Here is a 27,227-nt window from a genome sequence, read left to right on the forward strand (position 1 = left end):
GTATAACTAACGGAGTAAAATAACTACTAACGGTGTTAGTATAACTAACGGAGTAAAATAACTACTAACAGTGTATCTTTATGAAGGCACATTTACTGCCAACTTGACGTTGCTTCACATTATAAGCCACATGAGAGAGAGATGCGTTCCTCATGAACTCCTACATTCCCACAGGCCTCATCAGCACATGACAAATAAGGATAACATCTCCCCTTTTCAGAGAACAAATGGTAGACTGCCTTTGTCTCAGCAGACCTCAAGGGATTATTCTGCCCTTATGTCGGTAGGTCTGTTCCTGCCTAGTTCTTCTGGAACATTTCAACATAGTCATGAACGTAAAATATGAACTTTAACCCAAAATGCATATAATTTATTTCAACACAAAACTACCCCACAGGTAATTTAGAACTGTAACAACTTAACATCTGTTGTGTTGTCTTTTGTTTAGTTTTTTTGGTTCCCTCAGCACTGTTCGTGTGACTTGAGTCAGTCACCCACGCCTGTTTTCCAGGTGTGAGTCTGCTGAGGTCGCTGACTCTGAGACGCTTGTTGAAGCATTGCTGATCCGCAGTCCTTCTCTAATTGTCCTTTGAGCTGATCACAGCTGTGTTTGGGAGTGATGGGTTTAGCAGCGATGGGAGTGTTGGCACTGTGCTACGAATCTGTCGTGCCATCAGCAGTTGCGCTGGGCTGAAGCCATTCTAGGGTGGAGTTGACAGGTAGGCCAGCAAATATGCATTTTTCTACATTGTAATGGACACGGTTCAACCTTTGGTAGGTAGGCTGCTGTCAGGCTTCAGCTGTGGTACAGCAAAGCCAAGTTAGCCCATGCTCATGGTTCTAACAGGGGAAGTAATATGATAGAACAATGACTTTGTTGTGGGTCTCTTATCATTATCTGGATAGACACTTGTGGTTTCTAGCTCTCGTTACGCCAATCAAAGCAGTGGAACTTTACACCAATCAAAGCAGTGGAGTGTGTAGTGAAGCAAAACTTCAGTAACTCTGGGACTTCCCTTCCTGTGGCGGTCCTCATGAGAGCCAGTTTCATCGTAGTGCTTGATGGTTTTTGCGACTGCACTTGAAGAAACCTTCAAAGTTCTTGATATTTTCCGGATTGACTGGCCTTCATGTCTTAAAGTCATGACGGACTGTCATTTCTCTTTGCTTATTTGAGCTGTTCTTGCCATTATGTGGACTTGGTCTTTGCTGTCTTCTGTATACCACCCCTACCTTGTCACAACACAACTGATTGGCTCAAACACATTAAGAAGGAAAGAAATTCCACAAATTAACTTTTAACAAGACACACATAGGAAAAAGACACTCCATTCACATTTGCAGTTGGGATTTGTCACTTCAAGCCCAAATATACCATACTTTGACTAAAATTATGACTTTTTGATGTAAATCGATGTGCAACATCATGGGTAAGCTCTGGCCCTCGTCTTTCAGCTCGAAGAAGTGGATTTCTCCTGGTGTGGGTGTTTAATAGTGGTAGTACTTGGTCTAATAGTCGACTACTTGCCGTATGCCTTGAGGGATTTTCTTTTTTAGAAAAACAGACAATTAGTAGTTGACTGAGTGAGATGTGACTTCAAAGAAAGAACTATGCAAAAAGGTATGGCAATGTCCTACCAAGTAAACGCTAGCTCCTTGTAGCTGCGCAATGCAGGTCTCGCTCTGTCCCATTGACAAGATGAGGATGTTGAAAAGCCAATGTCAATGCCTCATCATTCTGCTTGTTTGTGCCTCCTTGGCTTGGTACAGAAATGAATAGATTTGCCCAGCGAGGGAATGAGGGATGCAAACTTACTTTATCTAACTAGATAGGCTACTCCTGCTTGGTGGACTTGTATAATGTTGTGCCAGTTGTCTTGTAGGGAGATTGATGCAGAAAAAACGCCTGCGGCAACCTCTGTGTCTGTCACAAACTCCCTGGTGTGGGAAACTGCTCGGAAATTACCGTGCCAACCCTCTGTGTGCTTTTATTTTGCTTGTAAAGCCCTATTCAGACTGTAAAAGTTTTACTGGGGTAGCTCAGGTAATGCAATAATGTGCACCAGCACAAATCACCACATCCATAATTTTAGTCCCGTCCGAATCTGCAGTGTCAGTCACATTTTACTCAGCAGGAATGTTTTTGTCCCAGCCCTAAAAAAACAACCTTTTTTCAGCAAACTCCCAGGTCCTCTGATAATACTTATCTCTGTGAATCGCCCTCCCTGTGTTTTGAGGGATATTAGAGTTCAACAGGTGCTGCAGCCCAGTTTGGGTAAGCACATGGGAACAAATTTAAGCTTATTCATGTAGCCTACAGATGAATGATCTGTTTTGTCATATATCAACTTTCATAGTGCCATACGTCTCTTTAAAAAGATAAAGTGGACGATATTGTGCCAATGATTCCATAAATTGCCAAATACATCAGTTAAGTTATTGTCTGCATAGTTTACAGTTCATGGTTCTTATTGATATGCATAATTATTTTGACTTTCTCCGAACTGAAGGATATGAGGCCAATATTAGGCTATTCCTAGACACTTAAAATATCTTCACTCCTAGAAGAGCCTCCAGGCTTCCGTCATATTGGCCAATTGTGAACGAGGGAAAAAATGAATTACAGGGGCAGGCAGTTAGGTAAAACTAATCCCGCCCGAATCGTCCACTGGAAAAGCAGGCAGACATTCTGGGGTAGTAACTACATAACCGACGTTCTATAATGTATATCTTATTTTCTCACAATGATGAGACTGCGTATAAATGGAGGGTTTTATTCTAGAATCCAATGAAATCTCAAATCTCTTATGAAGTGTTCCTTCATCCAAATAATGGTCCGAAATGAACACACACACCTTTGTCTTTAGTTACCATCTAATGACGCCAAAGACGGTAGGTCAAAGTTGAAACAGAGAAATTGGCTTGGCTGAAATATGGGAAATGTCCTCAAATCGCAGGAAAAGTGGGAGCTAGCCAGCCAACTGGCCTTGCTCCCCGACATGCGTTGTTTGCGGCGAGTACTGAGGATGCGGCTACGGAGGATATGGAGAGAAGTTTGGAGAAGCAACAGCTGCGCTCAATACGGTTGACAGTTCTGATGATATTGGTTGGGAGGATGAGGATCAGCAATAGGAACAAGAGAGACCATCCTACAGAAAACAGTGGCATTTCTAGTGGAGAGAGCGTGATGATGGTTAAGTTAGGGAACAAGAGTAATGATGTATCAGAGTGGAAGGTAGTGATGGTGTTTGATGTGACCACAGGGCCGCATCTACACCCTGTCCCATTAACCAATGACGTAAAGAAAGAGATAGGAGAAGTAAAACTAGCTAACTAACTTCATTGGAAATGTTAGACTGCTAATATTCTGTGCTAGCCATGCTCAGCACAGATGCTAAGTTCAGGGGAAACCATTATCTCTTTGCATAGATGATATTAAATCAAATTTGAAGGGAGGCATAGTGATTTTTTAGTTTAGCATTGCTATTGAGGTTTGAGAAGATTTTGCCTGAAAAAGTATGGACAGGATTCCTTAGTTTCAATGTCAGAGAATTTGTCCCATCCCCTTTGCGGTGTTTAGAAGCTGTTCAGTGGAAAGTAAAGAAAATATGTGCCAAGTATGGAGGGGAACATAACTACGGTCACTGTGGGAACAATGTGAAGGCTAAGTGTTGTAATTTTAGGGTGGAACATAGTGCAGCATTTGCTGATGCCAGGTGCAGAGAGAGGCCCAGAGATATAGAATCAATCATGATGTCTCATATGCAGAGGCTGTAGGCAGATTGGTGGAACTACTAGGTGGACTGATGGTGCTACCATGGCTGCTCCCGTAGTAAGTGGACGTACTGTCAGAACTGGGGCTTCTACTAATCCTGGCATGCTTTCGAGGCCCATTCAGAGAAATTGCTCCCATAACTGTCAAAGGACACTTTGATAGTAAATACATTTGACTTATAGCTTTCATTGGAAAGGTTATCATCGTGACTCGGATTGTAGAAAGCAGAAATGGCAGGTTGAATATTATTGTGGATACGGCAACAGAGTTATTGGGGTCAACAAATGTCACCCACTAGGCACACACTGTTGAATCAACATTGTTTCCACGTCATTTTAATGAAATGACGCGACTTGTCTGGCCTAACCAAATCATTTTTGGCATAAGGAGTGCCAAGGAGTCGAATGATGGCACAGACTGCTACACTACCCAGGCTAGACTTGACCCAATCAGAGACCTTCAATTCCCAATGTTCTACCATTCAGTTCATTGTAAACTCAGGGTTTTTAAACACATTTTCTTCTAATAACTGAAATGTAGGCTATAGCCTATTATCACGTTTGTTATTTTATAATGTTGAAGGCCTCAGCAAGTACAGTACCCATCCCCAACACCCCGATCACCACCACCCCATGAGAACTAATTACATTTTCTACCCTCTGGACTCACCATTAACACACCACACCCAAAATACCATTACAACACCTTCCTACTTCCTTCCTGCATCACATCCACTTACCCCCTACCTACCAATTTCCTCATGCTATCACCCCACTTCCCAAACGCCACACCATCCCATTCAGCAAACTCCCACACTTTTACCCTTGCACTTTCCCCAGGACCTCTACACCAGGCGGTGTCAGAGGAAGGCCCTAAAAATTGTCAAAGACCCCAGCCATCCCAGTCATAGACTGTTCTCTCTACTACCACATGGCAAGCGGTACCGGATTGCCAAGTCTAGGACAAAAAGGCTTCTCAATTGGGCCAACCAACCAGTGCTCCCGCACATTGGCTAACTGGGCTATCTGCACTGTGTCCCACCACCCGCCAACCCCTCTTTTACGCTACTGCTACTCTCTGTTAATCATATACAGTATGCATAGTCACTTTAACCATATCTACATGTACATACTACCTCAATCAGCCTGAGTAACCGTTGTCTGTATGTAGCCTCGCTACTTTTATAGCCTCGCTACTGTATATAGCCTGTCTTTTTACTGTTGTTTTATTTCTTTACTTACCTATTGTTCACCTAATACCTTTTTTTGCACTATTGGTTAGAGCCTGTAAGTAAGCATTTCACTGTAAGGTCTACTACACCTGTTGTATTCGGTGCACATGACAAATACACTTTGATTTGATTTGATATACACTGAGTATACTGTAGCAAGCATTAGGAACACTTACCTAATATTGAGTTGCAGCTAGGGCTGTGGCAGGAATGAAATTAGCTCAGCAGGTCATTGTCATGCAAAAGACTGCTGGTCTCACAGTAATTGACCATTAGTTAACATTAATACGTTGAGCGTCTCCAGGCCTCCATACAAGCAGCCTTATGGACGTCTACAGTGGAAAAGCTTGATCTGGTGTGATGAATCTCTGGCAGTCCGACGGACAAATCTGGGTTTGGTGGATGCCAGGAGTCACCTGTTACAATGCTTAGTACAAACTGTAAGGTTTGATGGAGGAGAAATAATGGTCTAGGGCTGTTTAAAAAACAATATATACAATACCGTTCGATAGTTTGGGGTCACTTAAAAATGTCCTTCTTTTTGAAAGAAAGGCATTTTTTTTGTCCATTAAAATAACATCAAGTTGATCAGAAATACAGTGTAGACATTGTTAATGTTGGAAATGACTATTATAGCTGGAAACTGCTAAAATGTTTAATGTAATATCTACATAGCCGTACAGAGGCCCATTATCAGCAACCATCTCTCCTGTGTTTCAATAGCACGTTGTGTTAGCTAATCCAAGTTTATCATTTAAAAAGGATAAATGATCAATAGAAAACCATTTTGCCATGTTTACAAGAGAGAACTTGTAAATCGGTCCATGTTAGCACAGCTGAAAACTGTTGTCCTGATTAAAGAAGCAATAAAACTGTCCTTCTTTAGACTAGTTGAGTATCTGGAGCATCAGCATTTGTGGGTTCGATTACAGGCTCAAAATGGCCAGAAACAAAGACCTTTCTTCTGAAACTCGTCAGTGTATTCTTGTTCTGAGAAATGAAGGCCATTCCATGAGAGAAATTGCCAAGAAACTGAAGATCTCATACAACGCTGTGTACTACTCCCTTCACAGAACAGCGCAAACTGTCTCTAACCAGAATAGAAAGAGGAGTGGGAGGCCCCGGTGCACAACTGAGCAAGAGGACAAGTACATTAGAGTATCTAGTTTGAGAAGTCCTCATGTTAATTAATTCTGTGTTCCCGGTCCAAAATTACCGCCCCATTATAGCTGATTATAAATCCATAATAATACATATATTATCACCTAATGTTGTGTTAGATCCTGTTTGTCAACTTAAGTTCTTGTGAACTTTACACGTTTTGAACTTCTATTTGCTAGTTATAGCCTGTAGGCATCATTGACCTGAGCTCATACAACTTGTTTTTGTTTTAAAAAAGCACGTATGGATTATTTTGACTATAACAAATTCTCAGATTAAACGTATTGTGCTATTTATCACAGACTACCTTGTGTCAAAGTTTAACAAGGACTACAGTGTCATGATCAAATATATGATCAAGAGCCTCACATACAGTATATTGTTTGGTCATTGTGCTGCCACAGAATGAATTGTGAGCAAGGCCTTTACATACCAAAGCTGCGAGAAAAGTTCTATATATTATTGAAACGATGTTGCGATTGTTTGTGAGAATGCCAACAGGTGTGGTTCCCGAGGGGGAAAGATTCTATTGGGGAAAGGTTCCCGTGGGGGTTGCCATGGAAGCCAAGAAGAGGAGTGAAGTGTGTCTGTGTGTGTGCGTGTGTGTGTGCTCAAACACACATGCATGTGGGGGTCTGGGAGAGGAAGTGTGTCCATCTGATGAATGGGCATGTGCCTGAACAAAATTTTATAAACTAATTGTAGTCTCACCCATTGATTTCTAATGACCGGTCAGGACCGGGAACACCACAGGTGTACAAAAGTGAAATAAAACACCCCAAATTTGATGAAAATCATCAAAATGTATTTTTTTATTCAGATGCCCGGTGTGGACAAAGTCATGGAACCTTATGACAATCAGATTGAATTAACTACATTTTTCAGAGAGAACTTGTAAATCGGTCCAATTCGACCGGAACACAGCAGGAGGGTTAAACAAATGCATTTCAAGGTGTTCAAAGTCATGCATTGAAAGGCATGTGGCACTTAACATCCTTCCTGTTGGCAGATCTCTATAAGTGACCAGGGGATTCTCTCTACCACATGGGAATGCCTCCGTGAAGTTCATCAATGTAGCCATGGAGCCTATTTTAACAGTTCACAATATCATCTGTATGGATGTGGAATGCGAGTGGATGAAGATAGCCATGCCTAACCAGGTGCAGTCAGTGGAGGACCTGTACCCGGCCAAAGACTATAACCCTTTGTCCCGAGAGCCCACAGAGAAGGATCTTTAGTGGATAAGGAACCGGACAGAGCAGGTTCAGTGGAATGGCTTGTCAGACCACTGAACAACTATTAATTTAGAACCTCAGAGAGTTACCACAAGTCGCAAAGAAAACAGGAGCTGCCTCCACTATTCCAGCACCATTTCAACTTCAACATTTCAACATCATCAAATCACCTCTGCTTAGTTTAATAACTAAAAGATACCAAAAACTATTTTGTCCAATCAACATAAGCTAAATATGATGTGGCTATCCATGGTTCTGATTTCTGTTTGTGCGTGTGTGTATGCACACGCGTACTTGTAGAGAAACGCCTATGCCGTCCTCCTCTCTTTCATGTTGACGAAACGGTCTATCGCTATCATACAGTACACACTTGTATTTGTTGTCCTAGGCTACATGTCTAAAATGCTTTCTCGCAAGCCTAACTTACATTCATGGGCAACGTTATGTAACAGTGCAGCTTCCGTCCCTCTCCTTGCCCCTACCTGGGCTGGAACCAGGGACCCTCTGCACACATCGATAACAGCCACCCTCGAAGCATCGTTACCCATCACTCTACAAAAGCCAGGGGAACAACTACTTCAAGGTCTCAGAGCGAGTGACGTCACCCATTGAAACACTATTAGCGCGCACCCCGCTAACTAGCTAGTCATCTCACATCGGTTACACTTAGCTAGTTAACATTAGCCTTCTACATCTAGCTACTTTACATATTGAACTTCCAGCCTCTCAGGTCAGGGGCACAACAATGTATGAATTAATGTTTGGATCAGAATCGCCGTTATAATCATTGGCCAGTAATTTAGGAAAGGGCCCGTTTTAGCTAGCTGGCCACCGGAGGACAACAACACAACAAGATGCAACAATTCAATTTTTTTCTGTTAATGAAGTGATTTGATAGGAGAGACTCCAAATCCAAGTTGGCTTCCCTTGACACTTTTTTTCTTTCTTTCGATGCTCAGTTTAGCTCCATGCTGATTTCCATACTTTTTTTGTCAAGAGAGGCCAAATGCTCGCTGGCTTCCCTTGCATTCAATGCTACGGACGGCAAAAGTGTCAATGGCATGTTTGGACCAGACAGTATCAGTGGGGCGCTGTTTCTCTCACACAGTGCTTTCTCCTGTGAGGTACATTCAGCCTCTTACGAATTTAAGGAAAGTTATGAAACACATAAGATACATTATTTGATGTTTTATTTTATACATTTTTTGAAAGTTTTTTGGGGGAAGCTTGGATCCATGAATACACGTCACTGTCTAGGGTACAATTTGCCCAAAGAGGTGAAGTATTGCGATGAGATATACGACTGTACTTCTGATTCTTATTCTAAAAAGGAAAGTTTAGACCCTCAGCCTTGAGGTCACTGAGAAGTACCAACAGTGATAGAAGGATCATCTACTAGCCCAGTATGAAAAGGGCTAGCCTCGGGCTAACTTAATTTCCATCCCTGCTGACGTATAACTGTCTTCACAGATCATTTGATTAGTCATGTACAAAAGATGCACTCGGGGAACAAAACCGTTTGTGTTTTGTATGGGAAAACAGTGAGCCCACAAGTCCTTTGTGAGATAGCTAGTCAGCTAGTTAATATTAGCTCACCGTTCGTGTAGTCACACTTTTCCACATGGTGACAAGCTACCTAATGTTAGCCCACCAGTGCAGGGCTATTTAGCTAACGTTTCAAATCAAATCCAACTTTATTGGTCACATATACATATTTAGCAGATGTTATTGCAGGTGTAGCGAAATGCTGGTGTTCCTAGCTCCAACAGTGCAGTAGTATCTAACAATTCACAACAATACACCTACACATTTAAAAGTAAAAGATTGGAATTAAGACATTTATAAATATTAGATTGAGCAATGTTGGCGTGGCATTGACTAAAATACAGTAGAATAGAATGCAGTATATAGAGTTGAAGTTGGAAGTTTACATACACTTAGATTGGAGTCATTAAAACTCATTTTTCAACCTCTCCAGAAATTTCTTGTTAACAAACTATAGTTTTGGCAAGTTGGTTAGGATATCTACTTTGTGCATGACACAAGTAATTTTGCCAACAGTTGTTTACAAACAGATTATTTCACTTATAATTCACTGTATCACAATTCCAGTGGGTCAGAAGTTTACATACACTATGTTGACAGCTTGGAACATTCCAGAAAATGATGTCATGGCTTTAGAAACTTCTGATAGGCTATTTGACATAATTTGAGTCAATTGGAGATGTACTTGTGGACGTATTTCAAGGCCTATCTTCAAATTCAGTGCCTCTTTGCTTGACATCATGGGAAAATCTAAAGAAATCAGCCGAAGACCTCAGAATTTTCTTTGTAGACCTCCACAAGTCTGGTTCATCCTTGGGAGCAATTTCCAAATGCCTGAAGGTACCACGTTCATCTGTACAAACAATAGTACGCAAGTATAAACACCATGGGACCACGCAGTCGTCATACCGCTCAGGAAGGAGAAAAGTTCTGTCTCCTAGAGATGAACATACTTTGGTGCGGAAGGTGAAAATCAATCCCAGAACAACAGCAAAGGACCATGCGAAGATGCTGAAGGAAACGGGTACAAAAGTATCTATACCAAAAGTAAAACAAGTCCTATATCAACATGACTTGAAAGTCCGCTCGGCAAGGTAGAAGCCACTGCTCTAAAACCGCCATAAAAAAGCCAGACTATGGTTTTTCAACTGCACGGGGACAAAGATGGTACTTTTTGGAGAAATGTCCTCTGGTCTGATGAAACAAAAATAGAACTGTTTGGCCATAATGACCATCGCTATGTTTGGAAGGAAAAAGGGGTAGGCTTGCAAGCCAAAGAACACCATCCCAACCGTGAAGCACAGGGGTGGCAGCATCATGTTGTGGGGGTGCTTTGCTGCAGGAGGGACTGGTGCACTTCACAAAATAGATGGCACCATGAGGTAGGAGAATTATGTGGATATATTGAAGAAACATCTCAAGACATCAGTCTTGAGTTAAAGCTTGGTCGCAAATGGGTCTTCCAAATGAACATTGACCCCATGCATACTTACAAAGTTGTGGCAAAATGGCTTAAGGACAACAAAGTCAAGGTATTGGAGTGGCCATCACAAAGTCCTGACCTCAATCCTATAGAACACTTGTGTGCAGAACTGAAAAAAGCATGTGTGAGCAAGGAGGCCTACAAACCTGACTCAGTTACACCAGCTCTGTCAGGAGGAATGGGCCAAAATTCACCCAACTTATTGTGGGAAGCTTGTGGAAGGCTACCCGAAATGTTTGAGTGTATGTAAACTTATGACCCACTGTGAATGTAATGAAATAAATAAAAGCTACTATTATTTTGACATTTCACATTCTTAAAATAAAGTGTTGATCCTAACTGACCTGAGACAGGGAATTTTTACTCTGATTAAATGTCAGGAATAGTGAAAAACTGAGTTTAAATGTATTTCATTTTGGGGGTGGGGGGGGGGGTGTAATTACAGGCGAATATACTGATTAAATGTACCTTGTCCAAGAGAGGTTATCAAAACATCTCCCCAGGGTAAGCCTACACAAAACACAGACCCTATACGAAGTAGTTCTAAAATCCCCTACGGAAAAATTAATGTTGTAGAAATGATTGGAACCATTTCCGGGTTTAACAACTAAGTTTTATGGGTATTATGACTCATACTGTTGTACTCAATACGCTCTCTACCAGACGCATGGATAGAATGTTTGGAGCGTCGTATAAGGTAACCAGTACATCCACATAATAATACAGTCCATAGTCAAAGGCGATTACTAGAATTTGTTACATTTTGGACTATAGGCTAGACCAATTATATTCCAAAGACATCTTAAATCTTTTTTCATCATTTTGTCCTGTGCGTAATATGCGGTAGGCTAAGTATTGTAAACTCAGCCAAAAAAAGAAACGTCCTCTCACTGTCAACTGCGTTTATTTTCAGCAAACATTAACATATGTAAATATTTGTATGAACATAACAAGAATCAACAACTGAGACATAAACTGAACAAGTTCCACATTGAATAATGTGTCCCTGAACAAAGGGGGGGGTCAAATCAAAAGTAACAGTCAGTATCTGGTGTGCTCACCAGCTGCATTAAGTACTGCAGTGCATCTCCTCCTCATGGACTGCACCAGATTTGCCAGTTCCTCCTGTGAGATGTTACCCCACTCTTCTACCAAGGCACCTGCAAGTTCCCTCACATTTTTGGGGGGGAATGGCCCTAGCCCTCACCCTCTGATCCAGCAGGTCCCAGACATGCTCAATGGGATTGAGATCCGGCCTCTTCGCTGGCCATGGCAGAACACAGACTTTCCTGTCTTGCAGGAAATCACGCACAGAACGAGCAGTATGGCTGGTGGCATTGTCATGCTGGAGGGTCATGTCAGGATGAGCTTGCAGGAAGGGTACCACATGAGGGAGGAGGATGTCTTCCCTGTAACACACAGCGTTGAGATTTCCTGCAATGACAACAAGCTCAGTCCGATGATGCTGTGACACACTGCCCCAGACCATGACGGACCCTCCACGTCCAAATCGATCCCGCTCCAGAGTACAGGCCTCGGTGTAACGCTCATTCCTTCGGCGATAAACGCAAATCTGACCATCACCCCTGGTTAGACAAAACCATGACTCGTCAGTGAAGAGCAATTTTTGCCAGTCCTGTCTGGTCCAGCGACGGTGGGTTTGTGCTCATAGGCGACTTTGTTGCCAGTGATGTCTGGTGAGGACCTGCCTTACAACAGGCCTACAAGCCCTCAGTCCTGCCTCTCTCAGCCTATTGCGGACAGTCTGAGCACTGATGGAGGGATTGTGTGTTCCTGGTGTAACTCGGGCAGTTGTTGTTGCCATCCTGTACCTGTCCCGCAGGTGTGATTTTCGGATGTACCGATCCTGTGCAGGTGTTGCTACACGTGGTCTGCCACTGCGAGGACGATCAGCTGTCCGTCCTGTCTCCCTGTAGTGCTGTCTTAGGCGTCTCACAGAACGGACATTGCAATTTAATGCCCTGGCCACATCTGCAGTCCTCATGCCTCCTTGCAGCATGCCTAAGGCACTTTCGCGCAGATCAGCAGGGACCCTGGGCATCTTTCTTTTGGTGTTTTTCAGAGTCCGTAGAAAGGCCTCTTTAGTGTCCTACGTTTACATAACTGTGACCTTAATTGCCTACCATCTGTAAGCTGTTAGTGTCTAAAACCTTTACAATGAAGATCTGTGAAGTTATTTGGATTTTTACTAATTATCTTTCAAAGACAGGGTCCTGAATTTTTTTTCAGTACTATTTTAATTCAGTACTTTATAGGCCTATGCATATGGGTGTTTTGAATGAATCATTACCTTAGAAAGCGCTATCCATTTCATTGTGTAAAGAACATCCACAAAGACCATGTTGTCCACTTAGTTTCAACCTGTCAAATCGATCAATCACAATGAGGTGAGTTTTAAAAGCACATACTGTTTTCAGGATAAGTGTTTGGTGTGATTTTCAATTGCATTGATGTCAGAGTGTTAGAGGGACAATAGAGCCCTAGGCCAGTAGTACCAGGCCAGTAGAGATCTGAATTATATTTAAGTATTTGGGTACTACCAACTCATGTCCAGAGTGCATAAGAGGAGATTACCGTGACTCAATGGTCACTCAGCGGAATTTTACTGCTGTCATGACACATGACTGTCGGTTTGGCATTGATATGGTCAACACAGCAGTCTTTCATGAAGAGGGCAGGTGTCCTTAATGTTTTGTATACTCAGTGTACATCACCGGATTTACCTCATACTCTCCCTTGGGGGCTCATTGATAAACAGCGACATAAAATGGCTTCAGTGGATTCCCCTGCAACGCTCATCGCTGATAAGATCAAAGACTGACTCAGTGTCAATAATGAGTTGACCATAGCTTCATAATGAGAAACCAGCTATGGTCTCTATTTCTCAATTTCAATTTAAGGGCTTTATTGGCATGGGAAAGATATAAAGCAAGTGAACTAGATTATAAACAATAATAATGTACAGTAAACATTACACACAAAATTTCCAAAAGAATGAAGACATTACAAATGTCATGTTATGTGCAAATAGTGAAAGTACAAAAGGTTGCCTTGTGGCAACAAGTCGCAAATCTTCCTGCTGTGATGGCACACTGTGGTATTTCACCCAATAGATATGGGAGTTTATCAAAATTGGATTTGTTTTTGAGTTCTTTGTGTATCTATGTAATCTGAGGGAAATTTGTGTCTCTAATATGGTTATACATTTGGCAGGAGGTTAGGAAGTGCAGCTCAGTTTCTACCTCATTTTGTGGGCAGTGTGCACATAGCCTGTCTTCTCTTGAGAGCCAGGCCTGCCTACGGTCGGCCTTTCTCAATAGCAAGGCTATGCTCACTGTACATAGTCAAAGCTTTCCTTAAGTTTGGGTCAGTCAATGTGGTCAGATCTTCTGCCACTGTGTACTCTCTATTTAGGGCCAAATAGCATTCTAGTTTACTATTTTTTTTGTTAATTCTTTCTAATGTGTTTAATGTGTAATTATCTTTTTGTTTTCTCCTAATTTGGTTGGGTCAAATTGTGTTCTATACTGGGGCTATTATGTGGGGTCTGTTTGTTCTCTCTCTTTCATTCTCTCTCAGAGATTCCACCTCAGGGCGAACGTTGGTGTGAGCTATTTATCATATTATCTTTGCGTGCATTTCCCTTTCACACTGACTGCATCCCAAATAGCACCCTATCCCCTATATAGTGCACTACTTTTTACCAGAGCCCATTGGGCTCACTATGTAGGGAATATGGTGCCATTTGGGATACTCGCTGTGTGGGGGATGGTGATCATCAGAGGGGTTTGCCTCAGATCTATTAGTGAATAACACAGAATTTACAGTAGCAGGTTTCTCTGCATCTCAGCCACTCATACAGCCATATATGGTCATGACATGTCAGTGTTAGTCATAGTTAGCTGAGGTCAGGGAATACCTAGTTGATACCCGCCCTCGCCCTGTCACCGGTCCTGCCCACACACTGTTACCATGACATCAGCGAGATTGGAGCAACATGCTTCCTGATAAGGAAATTGATCTTCGATGCTATCAAGGAACTGTTCTTCATACACAAAGTACCAGAAAACACAGAGACGGATACTGTAGTTGTGTAACAGAAACATTTGAGCATGTTGGATGGAGCCCACTCACATAGTAGTTGAAGGAAGAGTTGTAATGTATATAGTATGCAAACTTTATAATAACAATTTGCAATTCTTCAAAAACATTTCAGAGTAGGAACTAGTAACTACAGGTGTTTGTGTGTATGAGCTGACTGCCTGCGCTGTGACATGATCACACAGAGTGGAAGCTGACCAAAAATGAAAACCTCCCACTCACTCACCATAGAAACAGATGGCTTTACCTTCAATATGATGTCCCCCTTCCATTTGATCTAGTTATTCAACCATTAACATGACAAAAACACAGGTGTTGACTTTTTCATTTTATTCAGATGAATTATATTACATGTTATTCAGTAATTCAACTTCATATTGAGACAAAGAGACTGAAGTCAATTTACAAAATCCTATAGACATTTATCTCATTAGAAAACCACAAATCCAATAGGTAAAATACATGTAAAAGATCATTGATTACACATGTACTACACAGTGTAACTTGCATGGCAAGTACTCAAAATATAATATTCAGATTCCACAGGAACAAACAAAAAGTTCATTCAGACAATATGGTTTGTACAAACCGCAAATACATTGTCAGAAATCATATTGACACACAGAATGTCTCAATCATAAGACACATGCAGACATTTCTTTACGCTGAAAAAAAAATAAAAAGGTTTTTAAATGGTTCTTCCTAAACTCTGAAGGTTCCTTGGGGAACTCTTTTTCGATAAAGAACCTTTGAGTTAAATGTGGGGTTCTTAACGTGATGATTCTTCGGAATTCTAAAAGGTTTTTGAATTGTGTTGAAGCCTGCAGATGTGTCCCTTTCATAGCAGACAGTAAATTGGCCAGTGTTAACTAGTGTTGATTTTTCAGTGTAACATTTCTAGTGTTGATTCATGTTAAATTAACACTGTAGAGGTAAATGAACACTCAGTAGTGTAAAAGAACCCCATTGTTGGTGTTAATAACCAGAGTTGAACCAAAACCACACCCATCATTATCATATTTCCCAGCAGGCCCTAGTGCAGGTATATTTTTTTTACATTGTTTTTGCATGCACATTGATTGATTCATAAATCCTATGCTACTCAAATATAAATAACATACATTTTTATAAACAAATCCAATCTGTTACTTGGACTTGTTGCACCCGTTGCTGAAATGGTTGTTCCAGTTTAGATGTTTAAGATATGAGTATCTTAGTCTCCCCAACCCTGGCAGTCATTTTGAAGGCAGGTTGTGGGTGAATAAAATGTCAAACATTGAATATCTGCAGTCTGGCTGGATTCCAATAGGAATTACACATCACTTATAAAGCCAGCATATTGTGGCCTGTAAAACTATGAGTTTCAGGCTGCAACTAGGCACTCAAAAAAGGCCTTATGAAATATGTTTCGTTTTAAATAATTTGATTTTAATGACAACATATTCACTTAGGATTTCTCTTGGTGAAGCCACAGAACTGAAAATTAGTGAATGCAACAAGCATGTCTTTATCACTAGCAAACAGTCATGGGTAGTACTTTCAACTCTAATATTCACTCGAAAGGCACCCTGGGAAATATGCAAATAAGGCTTAAAACCCTACACCGGTTTTGGATTTTGGTATGGTTGTTCAAAGAACCATCCCATTTATGCTTCTTCAAAGACCCTAACATGGTTCCCCTATGGCATCGCTCTCGAGAATGTCATTTGGTTCCAACTTGCACCTTTATTTTTAAGAGAGCAAGAAACAAACTTGTAAAACATGCTAATATATCATGTATCTACAGAGCACATCACAAGATGTCGCTTATTCCACTGTTGACCAATGAAACCCAGAGTTACTGAGTAACACATCTCTTTCAACCAATGAGGCTCAGCACTGTTGAGAGATGGCAAACTAAGATAGCTACAGCGTCCATTTCACCTGCTCTACCCAACCCTCTGTCCTTCTGCTGACTCTTTCAAAACATATCAGACACACATTCACCATTGAGTCTTCATGAGTTCCAAACTCAACTTCCTGAGAGTCTCTGACCTATCAGTTCACCCATACCAAAATGTCCCCATGGGGATAATAAAGTCATTACCTTAGTACCAGGCTAAGGTTAAAGGTTACAGTTATAGCTTTACCAGACCAAATTCTGTCAGAGGTCTTACTAAATGTGTCTTTGGGTTACGCTCAGGGTTAGCCATACTCTGTAGCAGGGGGGCCTCTTACTAGATTATAGTACCCAGTCATTGCCCCCAGGTCGATGTACAGTGATCCCTTCCTCCTCAGGTGGGCAGAGTCCTCAGGCTCAGAGTACAGAGACGATTCTGCAAAAAAAGGGAATTGTATTGTTATTGGTAACAAGTTTCATACAGATGTTAGTGTGTATGTGTCGCTTGAGGAAGTGTGCGTAGGCATTTTACCACAGCACAGTTAACATTTTAAGTCCCTGCCTACCTCTGTAGGGAATATGAGGAACAAAGTATATTTTAGGGAAGTACGATAATAGAGAACAGGAAGATATATAAGTCCCTACCCTGTGTGGTGTCAGGCTGCTGGCTGTGCTGCCTCAGAGGGTGGGAAGCCTCCACCAGGGCTGAGTCCAGGCTCCAGCAGCGTGGCTGCTCCTCCCTGGGAGGGTTGATGGCCTCGTTCCTCAGGAGCTCGGCTGCAGAGCTGCGCTGGGCAGGGTTCCTCTCCAGGGCTCGCTCCAGGAAGGACCTCATGGCACCACTGCAGTCCTCTGCTATGTCCTCCAGGGGAGGGGCCTGCTTGTGGATCTGAGGGGAGCCATGGAATTAGAATTGGAGTAAAGCCATCCTACCATATAAATAATTAGGGTTTCACAGCTATTCTTATAGTTCTACACTCTAAAAAAAATGCTGGGTTAAAAACAACAAAACTGTGCATCCAATCTTCCGGTCTCAATAACCCAGCATCGACAACCCAACACTGCTCTTTTTAAAGAAAACAACCCAACTAGGTCTGATGCAACAGTTTCACATATGAGTCTTCTATGGAATGTGAGAATGCGATGTCAGGTTAGGCGAGACCTAGCCACCATCACTATAAGCATTCCTTGTCTTTTTAGTCATGGTGATGGCTAGGTAAGAATAAAAGCTATCCTGCAACTCATGCTATCTCTGGGCACAACTCCCCGAGTGTAAAACAAGTTTCATGTACAAGTAGGGTTGCAAAATTCCTTGAGCTTTCAATAAATTCCCTGGTTTTCCCGAAATCTTGAATCCTGGAATAAGATCGAATAGCTAAACAACCTGCTTGTGCCATGCTTATGTTTGCAATAGCCTAATATTACAACAGACAAATAACTACATTTGTTCCAACTGTTTTGTGTACAGGCGGCAGCGTGGAGTGACTGCACACTGAGCAGCAGCTGAAAGGACTTAGGCTATTGGATGCCGCATAAGCAGAAATCTCAGTATTTTTAGCGACAGAAAGTCAGGTTCGGGAACTGCAGCCAATCCAAAAAAAGAATCAAATCAGGAATGTGATCATGAAAAACACTGTTAAAAGCTAAACAGAACTATTGTACTGAGCCTGAAGGAGTATGCTGACAATGTGCCAGAGACAGATGCAGCATCCCAAATGGTAACTTATTCCCAACATAGTGCACTACTATTGACCAGGGCCCCTAAGGCTCTGGTCAGAAGTAGTGCTCCATACAGGGAATAGGGTGCCATTTGGGATGCAGGCAGTCACGTTAAGGGATCACATGATGTTTGAGAAATGATCTTGCAAGAATCTAGGCCTATGCCGTGGAAATCTAAACTGGGTGATGAAAACATCTGTCTGCTTCAAAGACTGACTACAAGTGGGGGTTTCCCCTCCTTCAGCCCTGTCAGTGTAGCAAGAGGAAGGCCTGTATGTTCACCATTCACTTATCTATACACTTCATCCATCCACTTTCCATTGTCCCATTATTTAGTGGAATGACTATGCAGAAACAACCTCTGCCACACTACTTTATACATTTGTGCATTTATTGGAAGTGCATAAATCATCTAATAGTTGTTGTTTTTTTACTTTCAGGAGATGCTTACTATGTAGAGGTAGGATGGGTAGAGAGGGAGATAGGGAGAGTAGCACTTACTATGTAGAGGTAGGATGGGTAGGACCTGCGTGGGTATCTCCTGACCCAGGGCGGGCTGCCAGTTTGCATGTGGATAATGGTGGTTCCCAGACTGTAGATATCCGTCTTGGTGTTGTGTCCTCGACACAGAACCACCTCCGGGCTCATATACATCTGAGGAAGAAAACACAAGAGCACAGTTACCCAAAGGGTCAATGGTTACTCAAAGGGTCAATGGTTACTCAAAGGGTCAATGGCATAATGTCAATTGTTGAAGAAGAAAATGAGTGTTTGGACAGTACCCCATATTTTTCTTCATCAAATGTAAAAAAATGTTTAAAAAAATGTAGTCATGTTGCCAGTGATAATCATAATCATAACAGTTATAACATGAATAATAAAGTGTCCCTATGACTATGTATTAATACAGGAACCCTAAGAGCAGCTGGGCTGGTGTTAGGCTCGGAACTGCACTATGTACGGTCTGTGAAATGTGAAACAGTAAACATCAGACCAGAGTCCATCTCTCAACTGGAATTTCCAGCCTTCCCCCATGTTAGCTAATGTCAGCCTAGTCTCAGCAGCTCCACTCTGTTGGCTAGCTATCTCCCTCCCTGTTATTAATGCTGGGTGTCAGTCTCTCTGCCCTGGGACTTTCCCACTCAGCCATCAGGGGTATAGGTCACCACAGAGGGGAGGAGAGGGTTGAGGAGAGGATTAGGAAGAGGACGATGAGCAGAGTGAGGGTCGTGAGAAAGAACAGAGTGAATGCCTCCTCCAAGATTTTCCCAACTGAATAAGGATGTAAATTGGAATCTGAAAATGCTAGTGTTCAAAGGCTTTCAACCTACTGTATTATTACTGATAAACAATGTCAATTTGAGACAACTCTGTAGCCTATGCATTGCTCACAAAACCTATAGTCCACCTATAAACCTATACATTATCTCTTCGTGTTTGATGTGATTCCCCTGCACCATTTCATTTGCTATGGGACACTGTGAGACAAACACTGACACGTCTACTAACTAAATAATTTTCAGAATGCCCTGAGGCATCGCTTGATCTCAATCTTCAACGGAAAAACTGCCGCTTTCCCTTCTAGTAAACACACCTATTGAACTTCACACAAAGTAAGAAGTTGTTCTTGTTGTTGTCATGTCATAGGTCACCAGGAAGTAAACTGAAATCCCCCCCCCCCCCCCCCCCCCCCAAAAAAATGAATTGACTGAATTGAAAATGAATTGACCCTAACCCTGTATGTCATATCGTAGGCCTGAGAGTGTCTTTTGTTGTTATGTCATAGGCTTGAGAGTGTCTTTTGTTGTTATGTCATAAGCCTAAGAGTGTCTTTTGTTATGTCATAGGCTTGAGAGTGTCTTTTGTCGTTATGTCATAGACCGGAGGGTGTTGAAAAGAGCAGAGTCACTTACCTCTGTGCCGCGCAGGTCCCTAGGGGTGTACAACTCCTCTGTCATCTGCACCGTCAGGCCAAAGTCCACCAGCACCGCTTTGTCTGACATCAGAACAATGTTGCTGGCTGAATAGAGAAAGGGGGGAGAGAGGGTGAGTGAGATTCACCAGAAAAGCTGTGCAGTTCAGCCATGTCAAAGCTAAAGAACATGTGTTGCAAGATACAGTATAATCTCCATCAGAGCCTAATATAGTGTGTGCTAACATGCTACTCTGTTAATTGTTTGTCACAAGGTCCACATTTCTTCTATCATTTGCTGAAATTGCTCTTGACATACAGTATGTGTGATAGGAACTGTATGTACATTTAAGGAAGCGAGAAGTATCAAAATTTGCACTGATGTAAAGTTAAAGTTCACACAGAGGCATGTTGAGTCTCTGAATGGCTTTTGACTGAGCTTAAAGAAAAAGGGAACTAAAGCGTTTAAAAGTCATTACTGAAGTCAAACAAACATCTTTCAGGGTTTTGGCACAGAATTTGACAGTTATAATGAATAAGCAGGCTTTTCCCAAACCTCCTCTCCCTCCTTGCCCCCCTGATCCCTTACCTCACTGAGGTAACATTACATATTTTGTTTGTCCCAAATAGCACCCTATTCCCGATATAGTGCACTACTGTTGACCAAAGTCCTATGGGCACTACATAGGGTACTTCATAGGGAATAGGGCACCATTTGGGAAGCAACCTTTGACTGGAGGACAGGAAGAGCACAAGACCACAGTGAAACGTCAGAAAGTAATAACTCACTGGTTTCTTCTAAGAAGCCCTACAGTCAATCCTGCTGCAGGGAAGGAGGGAGGGTCTGACTGGAATTTCCAGATGCTACATATAGTGCATTTAGTCTTTAGCCAAGCCCTGATTGACTGACTGAACGATAAAAGACTGGTCCACAGGTCTTTGTTTAAAGTTCATTGCAATACATTAACCTCTATAGATAGTATAACTTTTACTAGGGAACACCCAACATTATAAAGTTAACGTTAATACAATACATTTACTGGAGGAGAGGGTATCGCTCGCTGAGTTTAAAGCTCTGCTGCTGACCATTGTAATTGTTTTTAATTTACAGTATTGTGCTCGTGTCGCATGTACACGCGGACTACTTCCTGCTGACCTTTCGCCAGGTCCCCCTCAAAAAAAGGGGTTTCTAACCTCAAAGGTCTTTTCATGGTTAAATTAAGGTTAAATAAAAATGCATTTATCAACACAGTTTTGACTGATGTTAGCTGTAGCGCCACAGAGCTTTGAATGCTGTGTTGTGATTGACTTTAGCTCAAGCGTCACGTGCGACGGACAGCGCTGCGCTACTCCACTGTTAGCTCACTGCCACCTGCCTGCAGCCCTAGCCTTGCTATCTAATCTATCTCGCTCTAAAATCCTGTGTTTCAGCAACTTCAGTAGCTAGTTAATCAGATACTGGGTGTTGCCCCAAATGGCTCCCTATTCCCTATATAGTGCACTACTTTTGACCAGGTTAAAGGTAGTGCACTAAATAGGGGTTAGGGTGCCATTTGGGACAACCCCTATAAAAAACCCGTTAGCTACCTGTCTGACCTGAACACCGTCAGCAACACCACAGCTTCATCCTGCCTTCTTACAAGGTGGTTTCTTTAGTTGTCTGTGGTTGAGTTTCCTATGAAGCCGTTGGTTCAAGGTGCAGTTTACTCTAAAGTCCTATCTTGGTTACATTTGACATAAAGTGGATAGTGACAGTAACAACCCACTGGGCACACCATGTCATTTCAATGTGGAGCATTGGGCAGTATTGGTTACATACGTTGATCAATGAGATTTCAACCTATTTTCCCAATATGTTATCACCATGCTTTCAACCATCTAAAAGCACAACCAAATTCCAATAGAAAATCACTGTCTGGTTTTTGGTTTGGTTGTCACCTAAAACTGCACTTTCAGCCATTTAAAAGCACACCAAAGTTCAAATGGGACTACAATGTCAGATGTTTTGTTTTTACAACAACTTAATGTGTCATCACTGCTTCATCTAATAGCACAACCAAATGAACTGGAATGCAGTTAGTTGAAATTACATTAAAGTACATGGTGCAAGTGATCAATGCCGTTTGAGAATCTGTGAAGATTTTTATAGCAATTGTTTCGATTTCCAAAGACCTTCAACCCTGAACATGCACGCTTTCCACGATTATATAAAAATACATTTGTTACAGTAACTTCAAAATGTGGTCATGGATGCGTTACTCATTTTAAAGTTGAATGTTACATTAGTTTGTAAGATAGTAAATAGCCTAAAGTTAAGTCTCTTACAAAAGCAATATTGAATTGTGTTTGGTTGACAATGCAATCAAGCACAATTCTACTGCTTGGATAGTTCCCTCTGATCCACTGGCTTAATCCTATTCTTTAACTTTTATTTTTGGTTGAGCTGGAGATGTGAATCCAACATGTCATTTGTTAATTTGTCGACAGTTAATAGGCTATTTACTGTATTGCAAAAGTGATATTGAATTGTGTTTGGTTGTTAACGCAACCAAATATAAACTTTTGAAGGAGATCGCTCCATCTTTGCCAGTGAGTCTTGCTTTAATTCCAGTTTGTCTACAAATTAATAATTGACAATGTCGGATTCACGTCTCCATTTTGACCAAAAATCTAGGTGAAAGAATAGGACTAAATCAAATCAAACTTTATATTCTTTAACTTCCATTTTTGGTTGAGATGGAGACATGAATCCAACATATATTATTAACTGTATGTTCCATTTGAAATCCTAGGCCTACAAGGGCTGAATTTAAACAATATCTGTTTATGACTGCTCAAATGCTATATAGGCCTAAATAGCATCATTGAGGATATATGATTCATAAAGTATGGTTACATTTCATTTGCTCTGTTGAACCTAATGTTTGGAATTCATTTGATAGTGCCAGTGAATCTATTAAGTGTAGATTTCTCCACAACAATTCTCACGATAGCACATTGGCAATAGTCAGTGACAAATATCAAAGCTAAGCTGGGCTTGGTTAAAACCCTGGATGGGAGACAGAAATAAAAACTGCTGTAGATAGATCGACTCTCCAGTAGGAGGTGCAGCCCAGCCTACGTTTTTTTTCTTCTAGTGGATATTACGTTGAAGATCTGACGTTGTTTCAAAGGTACAAATTCAACATATCTTATACAAGGTTTGTCTCTGTTGAAAATTGGTTACCGTGATGGCATAATCCTGTGGATGAAATGTTACCCTCAAAACAACTTTTTTTTTTTTAATTCAATGTATTTTCCACGTAGATTCCATGTCATAATATACTGACAAATTATGTTGAAACAACATAGATTTAACCAGCTTGGGCCCAGTGGAGGTAACACATATACTACTAGTGTACATGGGAACCTGGGTTCCATTTTTGATGTGTTTGGGGCTAGAATTTGAGAAAAACTGAGTTTCTAAACCGTGGTAAAAGCAGAGGCTATAGGCCTATAACTTGCTCTAACTCTAATGCTTACTAATTGAGTACTAATGTGCATTTTTTTTACATTTGTTTTGGGCATGTTCCACTCACGTTTGATGTCGTGGTGGATGACATTGTGAGAGTGCAGATACTCCAGGCCCCTGAGGACCTGCTGGGTGACCCAGATGATCTCAAACTCCCTCATGGGTCCACAGCTGTCCAGTTTCTCCAGAACTGAGCCTCCCTCACCGGCCTCCATGAACAGATGGATGTTCTGGTCCCAGAGCAGAGCACCGTAGAGCTCTGCAATGTTCTCGTGGCGGAACCGGGCCTGGATCTCCACATCGGCTGGTTTGAAATGCTCCATGGGGATCTAGTAGCATGAATAGAACCATTAAGGCATTAAAGAACATCCTATAGACATTATATTTAAAAAGAGATTTAGACATGTACAGTAAAATATGTCTATTATGCAAAGTATCTACACAGTCTTTAGTATGTAAACATTCCACTGACTATGGAATTGCCAGACCAGGAAGCCACTCCCATCGTGTGTAACTATTTGTGGGCGGAAATAATATAAAAGCCATATCCTCTTCTACCCCAGGTGAAGTACCATTGTGATTAGAGTGCCTGCCTCAGATTGGAAAGTTGGGAGTTCAAACCTTGGCCGGGTCATACCAAAGACTGTAAAAATGGGACCTGATGCATCTCTGCTTGACACTCAGCACTAAGGAGATAGATTGGGGGTTAGGCCCTGCGATAGACTAGCGTGGGGGGTTTCCTGTGGGGTAACCAGACAAACACTTTCAGTTTCTATCTGTCTGCAATACTGGCTTTTGAGATGTCGCAGATAAATATTTTTCTCTTTCTACAGTACAGAGTGTTCCTCTTTCTAGATGTTCTGTTGCAGCTTTCAAAGTTTTTGGGTGCAAAGACCTGACTGACTTCACATGTGACATTCTGCTTTTATATTGGCCTAACAAATTAGTTTCTATTGCTTTGAAAACAAAACTTCCTGCCAGAAATCAATCTTGGCACATAGATCGGCCAGCGGCAGTTTCGAGAAATCCACTCTGCAAACATGCCAGACATTCCTGCACGCGGACTCATTGACTCACCCGTTTACATGCCATTCGCTTCCTGGTAACGGTATCCTGGGCCAAGTGGACTTTCCCAAATGAGCCCTTTGGAACATGGCCGCCGGAACCTGGAGTCTTGTAGGTCCACATCCATGGAAACAGAAGTACATCCAAATCGATGCGATAGCGTCCCTTCTTCAGCACCATGTGTTTCTGCACAGAAGTAGTGAAATGCAGTGTGAAAGGTGCTGCTGAACCAGTAAAGGCTTTAAATAACCCTACAGACAGATGGTCTATACTTGACCACATACATACACGCAGACAAACAGACGGACTGATTGACTAACAGACGAAGGGACAGACAGTTTCAACCACACTTATACACACAATGCCACTTCTAAGATTTCATTGTCCTTTGCATATGACAAATAAACTTTGATACACTGTATATACAAAAGTATGTGGACACCCCTTCACATTAGTGGATTCGGCTATTTCAGCTACACCCATTGCTGACAGGTGTATAAAATCTAGCACACAGCCACACAATCTCAATAGACAAACATTGGCAGTAGAAGGGCCTTACTGAAGAGCTCAGAGACTTTCAACGTTGCACCATCATAGGATGCCCCCTTTCCAATAAGCCAGTTCATCAAATTTCTCCCCTGCTAGATCTGCCCCGCTCAACTGTGAGTGCCGTTGTTGTGAAGTGGAAACATCTAGGAGCAACAACTGCTCAGCTACACAAGCTCACAGAATGGGAATAGGCCACACAAGCTCACAGAACGGGACTGCCGAGTTAATCTGGGTTTGGCGGATGCCAGGAGAACGATATCTGCCCAAATGTATAGTTCCAACTGTAAAGTTTGGTGGATGAGGAATAATGGTTTGGGGTTGTTTTTCATTGTTCGGGCTAGGCCCCTTAGTTCCAGTGAAGGGTAATCTTAATGCTACAGCATACAATGACATTCTTTAGACGATTCTGTGCTTCCAACTTTGTGGCAATAGTTTGGTGATGGCCTTTTCCTGTTTCAACATGACAATGCCCCCGTGCACAAAGCGAATGTCAATACAGAAATGGTTTGTTGAGATCGGTGTGGAAGAACTTGACTGGCCTGCACAGAGCCCTGACCTCAACCCCATTGAACACCTTTGGGATGAATTGGAACGCCGACTGCAAGACAGACCTAATCGCCCAACACCAGCGCCCAACCTCATTAATGCTCTTGCGGCTGAAAGGAAGCCCGTCCCCGCAGCAATGTTCCAACATTTTGGATTGTGATGTCCACATACTGTACACCACATTACCAAAAGTATCTAATGAGACCTTTGTGGGGGAAGATACAAAAACATACAAAAACACCACTAATGTCCTGAAGTCTCACCTTGTTCAGTAACACACCCATCTCTTCAGGCTGGTGCTGCAGTGATTCTGGTGGCATGTTAGAGATCAGGTTGACGAAGGAGAGCAAGTCCGACACCGTCCCGTACCGGACCATACCACCACCGTTCCCCTGCTGTGTGCCCTGGGTCCCTCCCGTCACCCCTGTCACTTCGTCCCCCGAATCATCCACAGTCTCCTCGTTCTCATCCATCTCCTCCTGAGAGAGACCTTCTTCACACAATGCCCCAGCCTCTTCCTCCTCGGTGTGATAGAGATTCTCAACAGCGCCAATGATATCCTCTATGTTCATGTGAGCCAGCAGGAGTTCTATTCCAGCATTGGCATATTTGTAATCCATTTTGATATTCTAGCTTCTGCTGAGTTCTGAAATGGAACGGTGATGATTCATTAGGAAACTGAAATTCCAATATGGGCTGGAAAATAATGACATATAATTTATAGATTGCAAATTGACCGCAAGAAGCCCAAACAGATATAATATCTGACTAAAATATTTCAAACCTTGTATACAATCATATACCTCTCTATTATGCGTGGGAATACTTTTGAACAGATTTCTTAAATTAAAACCACTTGTAGATTACTTGCTCGTGTTTTTTTAGAAAACTTGGGTGGCTAATAAAATCACTCGCGGACCTACCCTGCTGTAGGTTATCGCTAAGTGAAAGAAGAATGTACTCGAGTGTAGACTACGTCAACCAATTGCCCTCCCAACACTGCAACACTGAACACTCAACATAACTAAAGTCACTAACATAGCAAATATAAACGGACCATTATTTGTTTGAAATAGCGTAATAACGATGTGCTTACCTGATTCTTTGTAATAAATAACGTAGGGTAGGATCCCCTCCGAATACGCTACTCCATTCTTGCGTCCGACTGCTGTCAACTCTAACGCGCACTAAAGAACCTACGGACTGTAATTCCCACTCACGAGCTAGGAAGTACAAGAGGAAGTCCTTATCAGTCTCTGTGTTTAGGTGGTATTGTGTAAATAAAAACATAAGCCGAAAGTGGTGTCTTGCAACTTTAGTGTATTCCTCTGTAGTTTCGTTGTTATTTTCATAGTCTTGGATTTCCCCCTAATATTTGATTTCTGTAGGCAAACGGATTCATCAGATGCCATGGGATAGTGCGGTATTTTCACTACTCCAACAATTCTGCCTGTGCTTCGATACAAATATTTCGCAATGTGCCCTGTTGTATAT

At 41.9% G+C, this 27,227-nt stretch overlaps 1 protein-coding gene across 1 annotated transcript; it reads right to left on the reverse strand.

The window, feature by feature from the left end:
* Positions 1 to 14,867: 14,867 nt before the first annotated feature.
* LOC139420694 (mitogen-activated protein kinase kinase kinase 8-like) lies at positions 14,868 to 26,965 on the reverse strand. Its single transcript, XM_071170916.1, has 8 exons — positions 26,830 to 26,965; positions 25,997 to 26,379; positions 24,651 to 24,824; positions 23,641 to 23,902; positions 20,064 to 20,170; positions 18,652 to 18,804; positions 17,077 to 17,320; positions 14,868 to 16,867 (listed from the first exon to the last, which is right to left on the reverse strand). The coding sequence occupies exons 2-8, from the start codon at positions 26,351 to 26,353 to the stop codon at positions 16,737 to 16,739; spliced, it is 1,428 nt and encodes a 475-aa protein (XP_071027017.1). The 5' UTR covers positions 26,354 to 26,379; positions 26,830 to 26,965; the 3' UTR covers positions 14,868 to 16,736.
* Positions 26,966 to 27,227: the final 262 nt, after the last annotated feature.

Source organism: Oncorhynchus clarkii, chromosome 11 (genome assembly GCF_045791955.1).
Source record: "Oncorhynchus clarkii lewisi isolate Uvic-CL-2024 chromosome 11, UVic_Ocla_1.0, whole genome shotgun sequence".
Taxonomy (NCBI): Eukaryota; Metazoa; Chordata; class Actinopteri; order Salmoniformes; family Salmonidae; genus Oncorhynchus; species Oncorhynchus clarkii.

Excerpts from the sequence above, each read along its gene's own strand:
- LOC139420694 (XM_071170916.1), bottom strand. The coding sequence starts at position 26,353 with ATGGATTACAAATATGCCAATGCTGGAATAGAACTCCTGCTGGCTCAC. Across the intron at positions 20,171-23,640 it reads CATCCACCACGACATCAAAC|CCAGCAACATTGTTCTGATG; the intron begins GTGAGTGGAACA and ends TTCTCTATTCAG. Across the intron at positions 18,805-20,063 it reads GGGACCTGCGCGGCACAGAG|ATGTATATGAGCCCGGAGGT; the intron begins GTAAGTGACTCT and ends TTTCTTCCTCAG.